This window comes from Microtus ochrogaster (assembly GCF_000317375.1).
Source record: "Microtus ochrogaster isolate Prairie Vole_2 chromosome 14 unlocalized genomic scaffold, MicOch1.0 chr14_random_2, whole genome shotgun sequence".
Lineage (NCBI taxonomy): Eukaryota > Metazoa > Chordata > Mammalia > Rodentia > Cricetidae > Microtus > Microtus ochrogaster.
Window position 1 is genome coordinate 13,499,339 of NW_004949097.1, and position 12,928 is coordinate 13,512,266.

The 12,928-nt window shown below is 46.4% G+C and overlaps 1 protein-coding gene across 12 annotated transcripts in view; it reads left to right on the forward strand.

The window, feature by feature from the left end:
* The window catches only part of Ppfibp1 (PPFIA binding protein 1), a 145,845-nt gene that overhangs the window by 106,544 nt on the left and 26,373 nt on the right, over positions 1–12,928 (forward strand). For 6 of the 12 annotated variants that reach the window (XM_013352792.2, XM_013352793.2, XM_026787890.1 and 3 more), the window contains exons 8-13: positions 4,606–4,698; positions 5,004–5,096; positions 6,376–6,490; positions 7,666–7,698; positions 8,983–9,044; positions 10,367–10,442. In XM_013352792.2, the coding sequence (XP_013208246.1) occupies positions 4,606–4,698; positions 5,004–5,096; positions 6,376–6,490; positions 7,666–7,698; positions 8,983–9,044; positions 10,367–10,442 (472 nt within the window). The remainder of the gene's footprint in view (positions 1–4,605; positions 4,699–5,003; positions 5,097–6,375; positions 6,491–7,665; positions 7,699–8,982; positions 9,045–10,366; positions 10,443–12,928) is intronic. The other 6 variants (XM_013352794.2, XM_013352799.2, XM_013352795.2 and 3 more) reach the window with 3 other exon arrangements.

A 12,928-nucleotide genomic window follows, 5' to 3' on the forward strand; every position in this document is an offset into this window, starting at 1 on the left:
TAGTCACAGTGTGTTCAGAGGTGTGAGGGACGGTAGCTAGTCACAGCGTGTTCAGAGGTGTGAGGGACGGTAGCTAGTCACAGTGTGTTCAGAGGGACAGTAGCTAGTCACAGTGTGTTCAGAAGGACAGTAGCTAGTCACAGCGTGTTCGGAGGTGTGAGGGACGGTAGCTAGTCACAGTGTGTTCGGAGGTGTGAGGGACGGTAGCTAGTCACAGTATGCTCTCATTCCGTTTCCTTGTAAGAAGTTTTCAGTTTTGGGGTGTAGCTCAGTGATAGATCTCATGATCACGGCTCACTAAACCCTGGGTTTTATCCTCAGCACCACACCAAAGACAGAATAAGCCAGAGGTGGTGGCACATGCCTGTGATCCCAGCACTTGAGAGATGGAGGACAAGAATCGGGGGTTCAGAGACAGCCTCCGTAACATAGGGAGTTCGAGGGTAGACTGGACCCCTAAAGCCCTTGTCTCAGGAAAATAATAAAAATAATAAATAAAAAGAACGAAAATAAACCTTAATCACATTGCAATTTCTTCAGGTATTGCTAGTTCCAGTTTTGTGTTTGTTTTTTAGAGATTTTGTTTGTTTGAAATATTAAGATATTTGTGGCACCTGACCGACAAAACCATGCTGGTTTTTCTAAATTTGAAATAACGTATCTAAGTGCACGTTTCACCAGTTGTCCTTAGTTGGGCTCACTGGTCATTTACTATGTCTTAGGGGGATTTGTTCACGTACAGAAACCTCGTGTTAAACATTCACAGAATCCCAGCATTCGGAGGCCGTTTTCTTTGGCTCTTGGCTTTTAGTACATTCCACATGTAAATCATCTAATTAGCTAAAATTCTCCGTATTTTATGAAATTTAGAGGTAATCCTACAAGGAAAAGGACCTGTGGGGGAACGGCACAACAGCTCAGCAGTTAGCTTGTGGCTCGTGCAGAGGGCTGGAATTTGGTTCTCAGCACCCAAAACGGGGGCTCAAAATCACTTTCTCTGTGGACGGACACACACACACACACAGAGGATGCCTTTGGACGGGAACACGGACACACACACAAAGAAAGTCTTTAAAGCACTTGCAGCCAAGGCAACTTCGCTGTTTCTTCTCTTGTGCGTTGGGGAGAGACGAGGACATCTGTTCGTTTCAAGTCTTGGTTTAGGATGAAGCCTAGAGCTGAGGGTGCGACTAAGCGGCAGGACCCTTTTCCAGCACAGGCAAGGCACTGAGCTCAGTCCCGGGCACCACAGCGGGAAGGGAAGGGGAGGAGGAAGTGACTGACTGAGCCGCAGAAATCCCTTCTCGGGGCACCACCTCTGCCTTTCTGTTTTCTTTCTTGGTTAAGGGTATGGGGCGGTGTCCTCGGTCAGAAAATGAGTGCTAGGAAGGAGAGGGAGCAGGGTTGTTTCCTTTCCTCTCCCTTCATGTCAAATGTCTGCATATTGACTCTGTGTTATCAGTACCGTGTGACGTCAAGCTTGAGATGTTACAACTTATTCCGCTGTAATTTCTAAAATAAAGTTTCCCATCCAGGATCGATTATAGTGGAAAGCCTTGGTTGTTTACCTCCTTTGTGGCAAAAGGAAATAACCGTCTTGATTCACGTTCTAACCCTGAAATTGCCTGTCAGTCCCTTTTAAGAGCTCATTCCACACTCGTCAAGACGTGTGACCCAGTCTCTTAGAAATCTTACTTTAATCCTTTTTTGTTGTCTTTTTCAAGACAAGGCTTCTCTGTGTAGCCCTGCCTGTCTTGGAACTCACTCTGTACACGAGGCTGGCCTTGACTTTGGATATCCACCTGCCTCTGCCTCCCAAGTGCTGGGATTAAAGGTGTGTGCCACCACCGCCTGCCTTCATTTTAATACTTGCTACGGGAATCTGCTAAGGTGTTTTCCTTTCCCTCATCCTGTCATCGCTGACTGCACACTTAAGCACCGGCTGGGGCTACAGAAGGACTCTTCCACGGGTGGAGATGGGAGGAGGCTGCCCACACCACGTAGGCAAGGTTTAGTGAAGTCTTCCCCTGTACGCTGCTTAGTTTAGTCTGGGTTAACCAGTCAGGGGAACTAACTGCAGCTGGTGTTCTTGGTCTTTTTGGTAGGATCCTAGGGCCGCACCTACGTCGCTTGAGTCTGCTTGCGTTTTGTGTTCTCACTCAGATGCCAAGTCACACCGTGAGCACACTTCCGGGAAACACAGTTCCTGATCGTTTCCTATGAATAATCCACACTACTGATAAAATGGAGTGCACATATTCACAGGGCAGATTGCAGAATATTATTGTGATTTTTATAAAAAAAATAATCAAAATAGCCTCCAAAGGTTGAAATAGAAGGAACTATGTAAATGTTCTGGCTCAGTGTTTCCTTAAAAATAAAACATTTACCTAGATATCTCTGTAATCCCAAATCTCTTAACACTATTTGAGAATTTTAGAGAGTTTGGATATTAGTTTCTAAGAAAATGTTGAAGTAAGGAACACTTATAGGCATTTCCAAAAGAGTAGTGCATTAGCATCTTTAAACCTTGAAGATTTAGGACTTGCCTGTCCTGGAGCTTGCTAGTGGGAATGGGTTGGCTCATTCAACAGCGCCCCCTTCTGGTATGAGCATAGATGGCTGAACCACAGAGCTTTGCAAGGAGCCTGAACTGAAGCTAATTGAGGTAGTTTATATCCCGTTTAATAAATACTTTATAGTGCCATGTTTTATATTCCATCTAATAAATATTGTATAGTGCCATGTTTTCCAGCCAGACTTGTTATGGGCATATCTGACTTCTTCCATGTTGGAACTTTAGAGTCATATTTAACGCATCACTACCAAAAACAACTGGATAATCTAATCTTCCTTCCTTCCTCCCTCCCTCCCTCCCTCCCTCCCTCCCTCCCTCCCTTTCTCCCTCCCTCTCTCTCTCTCTCTCTCTCTCTCTCTCTCTCTCTCTTTCTTTCTTTCTTTCTTTCTGTTGTTTTTTTTTTTGGAAACATGGTTTCTCTTTGTAGCTCTGTTTGTCCTGGAATCCTAGAACTCACTCATAGACCAGGCTGGCCTCTGGCTCCCTAGTGTGCTGGACTCAAAGGCAAGCGCCACCATTGCCTGACTTGCATAAGGGAAAATGACCCCGATATGTAGTTCAGTTTCTGTAGTTGTTGCTTCCTCTTTGCAGTCAGCACAGAAGAAATCGGCAGTGTTTACAGCAATGCCTGCTGACAGTAGCTGAGTCTAAACACCAAGGGGAGGAGGGCCACTCCTGACTTATGTGCAGGGACGGTGAGCAAATGAGGGAAACTGACACTTTTTAAATCCAAATTCAGAATATTTGGGCAAATTTTGAAAGCACATTTTTAAAGTGACAGTAGAAATGGTGTTAAATTATATTGTTATGAAACATTTGGATTTTTAAAATTTTGCACATATAAAATTACATTATTGTATTGGATATTTGAATATGTGAGCACACACGTACACACACAAGACTTTCATATACCTTCAGGTTGAGATTCTTAGTTTAAAGAAATTTGAGTCTTTATTTTGTAGACTAGACAAACAATTGAGGAAATCTTCAGATTACTACTAATGTGTCGCAGAAAAGGTCTGTGCCAGAGAACACCTCTAGTTCATGTGACAGGGTGGGGGTCCTTAGATAGTCTGAATACAGAAATGGGCGCTGAGTGGCTTTGGGTCGGGTGGTAGACTGCCCTTGTGAGTTGGTCCCATTTCCATCATGCTAGTAAGCACCGGCTAGAATCACTAGTCACAGCCCAGTCAGCCATTTGTCTTTGTCGGGTTGTTGTACCCGTGAGGAATTGTCCTGCTTGACCTAATTGGTGTAGGCAGGCCCAGCCCACTGTGGGGCCTCCATCTCCTGGACTGTATAAGAAGCTAAGCGAGCATTAGCCAGGTGCGCCAGCCAGCCAGCAGCATTCATGGTTCCTGCCTCCAGCTCCCAGACTTGGCTTCCCACCCGCAGTTCCCCCAGTGGTGGACTGTGACTTGGAAGTGTAAGCCCAAGAAACCCTTTTGGTCAGAGCGTTTTATCATAGCAACAGAACGGAAACTCGGGCACATCACCGTGACAGACACGACAGGTTATAAAGCTCACATCACTGTGACAGACACTCACAACAGGTTATAAAATGTCTGTTTTAGCCCACAGTTTTAGAGCATTTAGTCCAGAACGAGTGGGCCCCGTTGCTTGTGAGCCAGCACTGAAGCAGCACATTGTCCTGGAGTGCATGGCAGGGAAAACCACTTACCTCATGACCAGGAAGCAGAAAAGGGGAAGGCGCCAGGGTCCCACAATCCCGTCACCCCATACCTTCCAGGGATCCCAACACTAGCGTTTTCCTAGTCAGAATCATGGCCGCATTAGTTTTCATGGGCCCAGCACTAGGGGCAGGGGTCCTGGAAACTTAGGTCAGGGTTTTAGCGGATGCGTGGTTTGGCTGTTGGGTAGATTTCACCGGATCTCCCCTTGTTGGGATTGGTTCCCACGGCTCATCTCCGAGGAGCTGTTGCTGGCTTAGGGCCTCCTGGCTACCCTTTGCTAACGGTGCTTTACCCTTTTCTAATTAATTATTATTATTTTTTCTTTTTGGACAGGGGCTAATACAAGAGATCAATGATTTGAGGTTAAAGGTCAGTGAGATGGACAGTGAAAGACTTCAGTATGAGAAAAAACTTAAGGCAACTAAAGTAAGTTCTCTTGGGGGGAAAATAATTTTTAAGCATGGTCTACCATTCTGTGAACAATCTTATAAAAAATATTTTCCAACTAGTACATGACAACGAGCACATCATACAAGTAAGCACACAGTGTTTCCCTGAAGCTGGAGACGCTGAGCTCACTAGTGTTCTCAGATCAACCCAAGGCTTGGTTAACTGGACGGGACACGGCCTGCTGTTTCTGTAGCCAACCCTCTTTATGAACTGGTGCTGTTTTCCTGGTGATTCAGTCTGTCTTTTTCTGCCTCGCTCTCTCTCCTCTGTCTCTCTACCAGTCTGTAATGGCCAAACTCTCTAGCATGAAAATCAAGGTGGGTCAGATGCAGTATGAGAAGCAGCGGATGGAGCAGAAGTGGGAGACCCTGAAGGTGGAGTAGACGCTGGTGGGAGCCCCGTTGCTGTCGCCTCTTGGCTTGTGTCCTTTTGCCGTGATGGTGTTTTTAGCAGCATGCACATTCATTGTGTGTGTGTGTGTGTTTGCGTGTGTGTGCGTGTCACCTGTTTATTGAGAATACATACACCCTGACTGCAAGGACAAACAGATCTCTAATGTCACGAGTCAGCAGGTAAAATATGACAGTATTAGCGCATACGCTTATTTCTTGGACTGTCTGGCCCCTAAGCATAATAAAACAGTTGTTGGAAGTTCACCTGGGGAAGAATTCATTTCAATAACTGGAGCCTGCTCTTCTCTGTTAGGGTTTTCTGGAAGGTCAGTGTATGAGTTCTTCCTTGTGAAGGGGTAGAGAAGCCACTGCTTAGACGTCCTGCAGGGAGAGGGGTCGGTACCTCCCGCAGGGTTGTGAAGGTTTCTGAACTTGACTCCATCCTTGCCATAAGTCAGGTGTGCGGGGCCACCTTGGCCTCCTGGGTGGATTTTTCAACACTGCGTGTCCAGATAGCGGAATGAAGAGTCCGAGAGTAAATCCCACACTGAATAAGAGGCGGGCATGTTGTCATTGCACAACTGGTGTCTGCGTCAGATACAGCCTGCAAAATACGAACTTGCTATGGCTAGAACTTTCTAAAGCAAAATTTAAAATGTTAACGAATACATCAGTGGCCTCAGAAGCTTTTGCAGGCCCACCATTTCAAAAGGAAGACCTAAATCCTCTTTTTCTAGATTCCCCTTTCCCATTGCAGCAGGAGTTTGTCTTTCTCAGTGATCTAGAGCATGGTTTGGTCACAGCCACCCCCGAATTGCCTCCCCTTGGCTACTGAAGCCCAGTGGTTATCCCAGAATCACGAGTCGCCTTGAAATGCTTGAGGAAGCCAAGCAAGCCTTTTGAATTTGTATTTTATTTTGCTTTTATGACAAGGGACTAACATTGGCCATCCCCTTTGACTAACTTGGCGAGACTTTCTGATTTAACGTAGGCCGACTTTAGGGAATACCTTGCCCTGATTATGTTTCCGTTTCTTCTTACACTTGCTCACAAACCTGAAACAGTGACACTGTGATGATTACAAATGAGTCATATTAATAGTGCTCCTCATAGCCTCTGTCTAATTTGTGTTCACGTGTAAGTTCTGCAGAGTTTTGTCTCATTCCCAGAGTCTCGAGTTGACGTTAAGGGCCAGTATGCTCTAGAGATACTCCTCTTCCGCCATGGTCTCCTGTATTAAAATGAATCTGTCACTTTGTAGGATGAATTGACGTCTTTAAAAGAGCAGCTGGAAGATAAGGACTGTGAAGTCAAAAGACTGCAGGAGAGACTGGTGTGCAAGACCAGAGGAGAAGGGGTGGACGTCCTCGATCGAGGTGAGACTGACGGTCCAGCGCTTGATTCCTCGCTCTGTGAAGGTCCTGTGGGCTACAGGAGAGGAGCTGGCGGTGCACAACAGAAAGACAGCCCCAGTGACGTGTGGGTCCAGTGAGGGGCACACAGCTGCCGCCCCAGCTCGTGGACACTGAAGCAGAAGGATCGTAGTTGGCCACCAGGCTGGATGACACAGGGAGACACCCCCCCATTTGTTTTTTTTTTAATCTTGAAATATGTATAATATCTGGAATACTAGATCAGATTTTACCTTCCCTTTGATACATGTATGCATACATAAATATGTCCTGTGGCAGCCGTGGTGCCGGACATGAGAGCAGTTTCCCGATTTGGACAACCAGACTCCAGCTGTTGGAGCTGTGTCGTGCTGTATCTTATATGGAAACAAGTGGCATTTTATCCATTTCCTTACCCATCAGAAACTCAATTTCTCAAGCCTTAGACGTGGGCGTTCCTTCTCTGGTTTTGACATAAGTAAAATCATGTTATAGGACATTCAGAAATAGACCCCAATTTTAGGATCGGATCTGCTAATCCCATGCTCTACCACTGAACCATAGCGGCAGTCCCACGCTTAGAGTTTATGAATAGAGTGGACGCTGAGTGAGTGTATGTGGGCTAGAGGTGTGTTTGGACAGCACTGTCCACATAGAAATGGGGCTTGGAACCAGTCTGAACTGCCTGCTGTCTGTCACTTCGGGACCAGCTAAGTTCGGGGTCTAGGAACCTCCTGACAGTCTGCTCCTGATACCATGTCATCAGTGAACTGTCTCCTGGCATGGGGATTTGAGTGCTCCATTTGGCTGTGGCACAGAGTTAGGAGGACCGGATGTCAGACTGCATTTGGGAAATCCTACCAGAGTGGCCCTGGCCAGTCCACATCACAGTTGGCTGGCCTTGTGGGCCTGACTTTCACACAGAAAGCTGAAGCTCAGATGCAGCAACTCAACTGACTGCACAGCCGCTCCTGCGCCTCCTGTGCTCTTGCGCGTCCTGTGCAGCCATTCCCCACGGCATGCGGTAGGGCCTCATACCCTGGCTTCCTTTGCAGTTAGCATTCCAGCTAGGTAAAAGGAAGCCAAACGATAGGACTTTTAAGGTAGAGTTTTTGTTGCAATGTGTGCTAACTTCGAATCCGATGGGTTTTCCTGTGCAGATGAAAATGTTAAAAAGAAGCTCAAGGAGAAAAGTAAGGTTTTCGGTGTCTCTCCATCAGCCTCTCGTTAGCCAGCAACACCACCTCGTTCTTTGCATGTTGAGAACATTTCTGTCTGTAAACATCTGCAGCTGCTTCATCAACGAGCCCCCATTTCTTCACGGTGTGCAAAGTAGAGGCTAGACAGACAGACAGACCGTAAAGTAAAGAGGACAGGATCACATCATGGGTTTTCCCTGTAGCCCGTTCACTTCCCAGAGTGCAACAGGACGCGCGGAGAAGTGAGCTCAGAAAGTGTGCACTCTCTGCTGTGGCTGACAGAGGTGCAGGAGACGAGACAGAGCACACAGCTGGGGGACTCAGCTCTCGTCACCACAGCTCCAGCTTGTGCTCAGCTTTGCTTTGTCTGTTTGGAAACTTGTTGTTGAGCTGAGGCCTACACCAGAGCTTTGTGGAGCCTGGGCCATCTAGTGACATGTAAAGAAAGATAAATCCTTAAATTGGCCGCAGAGAGTGAACTAATAGGTTAGATGAACCTGCTTTAAAACAAACAACAAATGGAAAACAAACCGCAGCCATTCCTAACTGAAAATGTATTAGTACAGTTTTTTTAAATTACTAGATTCTCCCCTCCTCCACGAGCTGGTAACTTTAGCTGAATGTTTTCCTGTTTCTGTATTTTAATTGTAGGTTCACTTTGGGTTTAAATGTTCATTTTTATTAAAAAGTACCTGAAGTTTTCATTTTTCAAGTAACACTCGTGTTTGGCGACCATATTATCAGGAAATTCACACTCTGCACACCGTGGCTGTTGGGTCGTGCTCTCTGTTTTAAAACAGCGTTAGAAATGAGGCTTGTGGATGAAGCAAGTCACTCTTCCTTCTGTGGAACTGCAGCTGGCTTCTCAGCATGACCGCTCACATAAACACACGCTCAGGCTCTTACCGTGGCGTCTCCAGCTTGGTCATGATCGAGCCCCATCCCTCCGCCCTGGTCGTTGTGAAATCCGCCCATCGCTCTCACTCACTGCCCATCCATGGCTAACGTTTTTGAGAACTTGGTGCTGTCATTGCTGCCGCGCCCACATTCCATCCTCAGGGTGGAAAGGGAGACTGTGTTCTTTCTCCAAGAGAGGGCGTCTCCCGGTCCCCAACCCACATCGCTGTCTTTCTGGGTGACAGCTGTGGGGTGAGGTCAAAAGTGCTCCCCTTTTATTGCCCCTTGCCATGCTTCCCTTGAGACATTTCGGACAGAAGAGCCGCGACTGCCCTCACAGTTTAGCTGAGATGCCTCCTAACAATGTTGTGTCATTTTCAGACATTGAAGTACAAAAGATGAAAAAGGCGGTGGAGTCCCTGATGGCAGCAAATGAAGAGAAGGTACCGAATGAACCTAAGTGTCACTGTTCGTGTGTGCGCTGCGGTACCGCTTTGACTGTTCCACACGGTTCCTGAGCCACTCCAGCTGGACAGGGCACACTTACAATTCCACTGACTTAGGGACCTTCCTTGTCTGCCCCTGCCCATGCGCACTGTCTCAGCGATGTCGCTCGTGACTGTGTCTGTGTGTACAGAATAGAGAGACCAGCAGCCTGGACTCCACGGAGATCCTGACGCCCTCCTTCCCTGTTTGGATTTAGAAAATATTGAAACCGTCAGAGTTCTTTCTATTCAGATGAGAGGAGTATGTTCTGGAAATTCTGGGCTAGCGTGAACTCTGAATGGTGGAGTGGCAGCTTCACAGAGGCCCGCACAGCCCCGGAGAAGGAGGGGTGACTGACCTCTCACCCCAGCAACTGTCTTGCTTTCCTGAGAGGTGAACCAACGGGACACTGGCCAGGCCTGTGGTCCCTGCCTTTGTCACTAGGCTGTGGTCTGTTTTCCTCACTTCTCAACACAGACCTGACCTGGCAGATCTTGGCTGCTTAGCAACCATTGGATTCAGCTTATAACATCAGGACCACTCTCTCCTGTTCCCTTAGTGAGTGGAACAAAGGGACATTTCCCAGAAAGGGCTCATTCCAAGGAGTAGAGAACAAAATGCCCAGGCGATGGTTCTTCTTTCTCATCACTACTTTCTCCAATCCTGTTACTCCTTCGCGTCTTTGCTGCTTCCTCTCATTTTTGTTCTCTTCGTGTGTGTGTGTGTGTGTGTGTGTGTGTGTGTGTGTGTGTGTGTGTGTGTGCGCGCATATAAAAGTCAAGGTCAGACTGACCTCAAGTGTCTTCTTATTCGCTCTCCATCTAATTTTTTGAGACAGTCGGAGACCCTGTAGCTTGCTGACTGGCTGGCCAGCAGGCTCTGGGAACCCAATTCTGTCTTTCTTCCCCGCCCCAAGTTGCTGACTTTATGCGGATGCTGGGGATCTGCTCTCTGGAATTTTATCCACTGGGATCCAACACAAGCCATCAGCCCCGTGTTGGGTCTTCCCACACTAAACCATCTCACTGGCCCTTGGTTTTGTTGTTGTTGTTGTTGTTGTTAAATGCTGTTTAACAAAAAATCAATTTTGTTTTTGAAGATGGCATGTTGGATCTGTAAGATCAGAGGTGCTGTTTCTGTCTTTGATGCACGTAGGAAAAATACAGATATTGCCACTTTTACTAAAGCTTGGGAAATGTTCAAATAGTGTAAACAATTCACAGCACTTACCTTTACTGTTTGAAACTGTAGCAGTGGTGATAGCTTACGTTCTTCACAGGATCGGAGGATAGAAGATCTCCGGCAGTGCCTGAACAGGTACAAGAAAATGCAGGACCCAGCAGTTCTGGCCCAAGGTAATAAAGTAAAATGCATCTCTGGAAACCTTCCTACTCCAGCCATGAGCTTACATAGTTGGGCTCAGTTTCTTATGTAGTTCGCATGCATTTTCCCAGGGTGGGTGACTCATCTGTTTATGGACAATGGTGCTGGGAAACACTTGGGCTGATGAGTATTTTTAGGTCTATGTGTCCGTGAGAGTATCTCTATTAAAGCATTCTGGAGCAAGATCTGTAGTATACGCAAAGAGCCTTGGGTTATGTCTGGAAAGTTCTGAGTGGGGGGCGGGGGGTGGGGAGGTGGTTATGACTTGAGAGGAATCTCAGTAGGGCTGGGTTGGACATCCGTTCTTAAACAAGTGCAGAGAATCCAGTGAGGGTTTGTTTTGTTTTGTTGATCCAAGAGCTTGAACCTAGGGCCTAGCACATTCTAGCCAAATGTTTGTCACTGAGTTACACTCCCAGCTTGGGACAAGAGGCTGAATAAAAAGTTTGCAATGTGACCTTTGCCAGAAAAGGGTTAAGAGGAATGCCTTAATGCCTATCGCAAGCAGGGGAAGTCAATCAAAAGACACTCGCAGTTATTGTAACTGCAGAGACCTAGTGGATCTGAATCGACCGGCTCCATTGAGGTTGTGATATGCTGAATTAGGTGATGGACATGAAGCTAAGGAAAATAAGTCAGCAGAGGCAGACACTTGTGGCTAAAGGCACCAGGTAAGTGATGGTGCCATTTACCCAGGCCAAGGAATGTGAGTTCCTCTTTGAACACAGGAAGTTCTGTTGCCTTACCTGCAGAGGGCCGTTCTCAAACGTGGAAAGACTGAGGGTCATTTGACACAAACAGAACGTTAGTGTTTGTTTACTGTGAACATGTGGGCAGTTGTCACCCTAAAGATGACAAGCACTGTGAACATATCTCTTGAGAGATATTTTAGGTAGGGTTTCTTTTGCTCTGCCAAACACCATGACCGAAAGCAGGTCCTCCGGTACAGCAGCAAGTCCCAGCTCCCATTCAACTGTATCACTAGCTCCTCCCTGAGACAGGGTTTCTCGCTGACACCGGAGTTCATGGACAGGCTAGATTAACTGGTCACTGAGCTCCAAAGATTGCCTTTCTACATTCCTACCTCTAAGGTGCAGACCACCATGCCTGGCTTTTAAAGACCTATTTTGTATTTATTTATGTGTATGTGTGTGGGTGTATTCATGTCACCTGGGTGCCAGTGCCTGGGGGGTCAGAAGAGGACGTCAGATCCTTGGAGCTGGAGTTACAGGCAGTTGTGACTGCCCAGTGTAGGGTCTGGAAACCAAATCCTGGTCTTCTTCATGATCACCATGTGCTCTTGACCTCTGGGCCGCCTCTCCAGGCCATGCCTGGCGTTTATGTGGGTGCTGGTGATCTGAACTTGGGTCCTCATGCTTCCATGACAGGCAGTTGACTGGCCGAGCCTTTCCAGCCCCATGTAGTAGTTTGAAATCAGATATAGCAGGATGGGTTTTCACAAGTCATAAAGATCATTCCCCGGTATGGTGAAGGAGGTACATAAAAAGTGATTCCTCCCGAAGACATATTTATTTAGTTACTACTCCTCACATAACTCTAAACAGCATTTAAAATCTAGTAAAGTTAAGGTAAAATTATAGTAAAACCTCAGCTTCAAAGTTTTAGTGGGGCTGGAAAAATTGTTGAGTGATTAAGAGCATTTGCTACTATTGCAGAGGAAGGGAGTTTGGCTCTCGGCATCCACTCCGGCAGCCCATAGCCGCCTCCAACTCCAGTCCCAAGGCATCCAACACCCTCCTCTGATCTCTGTGGACACATGCACACACATACTCATAAATAAAGATAAAATAAATCTTTAGTTGGGCATGCCTGTAATCTAGGCACTTGAGAGGCTGAATCAAGATGACCTTGTCTTTGATGCTAGCCTGGACTATGTTATACCAAAACAATTTCTTTAAAAAAAAAATAAGAAAAGTTACAACGTGTTTAGATAAGTACAGAATTTGCCATTTGGCATTAGAAGGTAGAGCTTTTAATATCGTACTACTTTTTAAGAAAGTGACCATCTACCATTGTGTTGTACAGTTAGTTAGTCCTTTATGTCTTGACTGATGGTAAAATTTTTCAAGCTTAGTTCTTTGATGGATATATGCTTTCTTTCTTCTGTTAGGCTCTTCCTACTTTAAGATGGCATAAAAGGATCGATCCTTTTGAAGGATCAGCTGTCATTTTTCTTTTTCTTCTATCCTTTCTCTTTTTCGTGTATCTTCCAGAGCACAGCAGTGATGAGAAGGAATGCATTTAAATGGTGGCTCTGTTGTAGCCCAGAATCAGATGGTCATGCTGGGGCAGAAGGGAGTGTAGGTGGGTGGGTAGGTACATAGAGTAGACAGGTAAGTAGATAGATGATAGGTAGGTGGGTAGGTAGATAGAGTAGACAGGTTAGTAGGTAGATGATAGGTAGGTGGGTAGGTAGATAGAGTAGACAGGTTAGTAG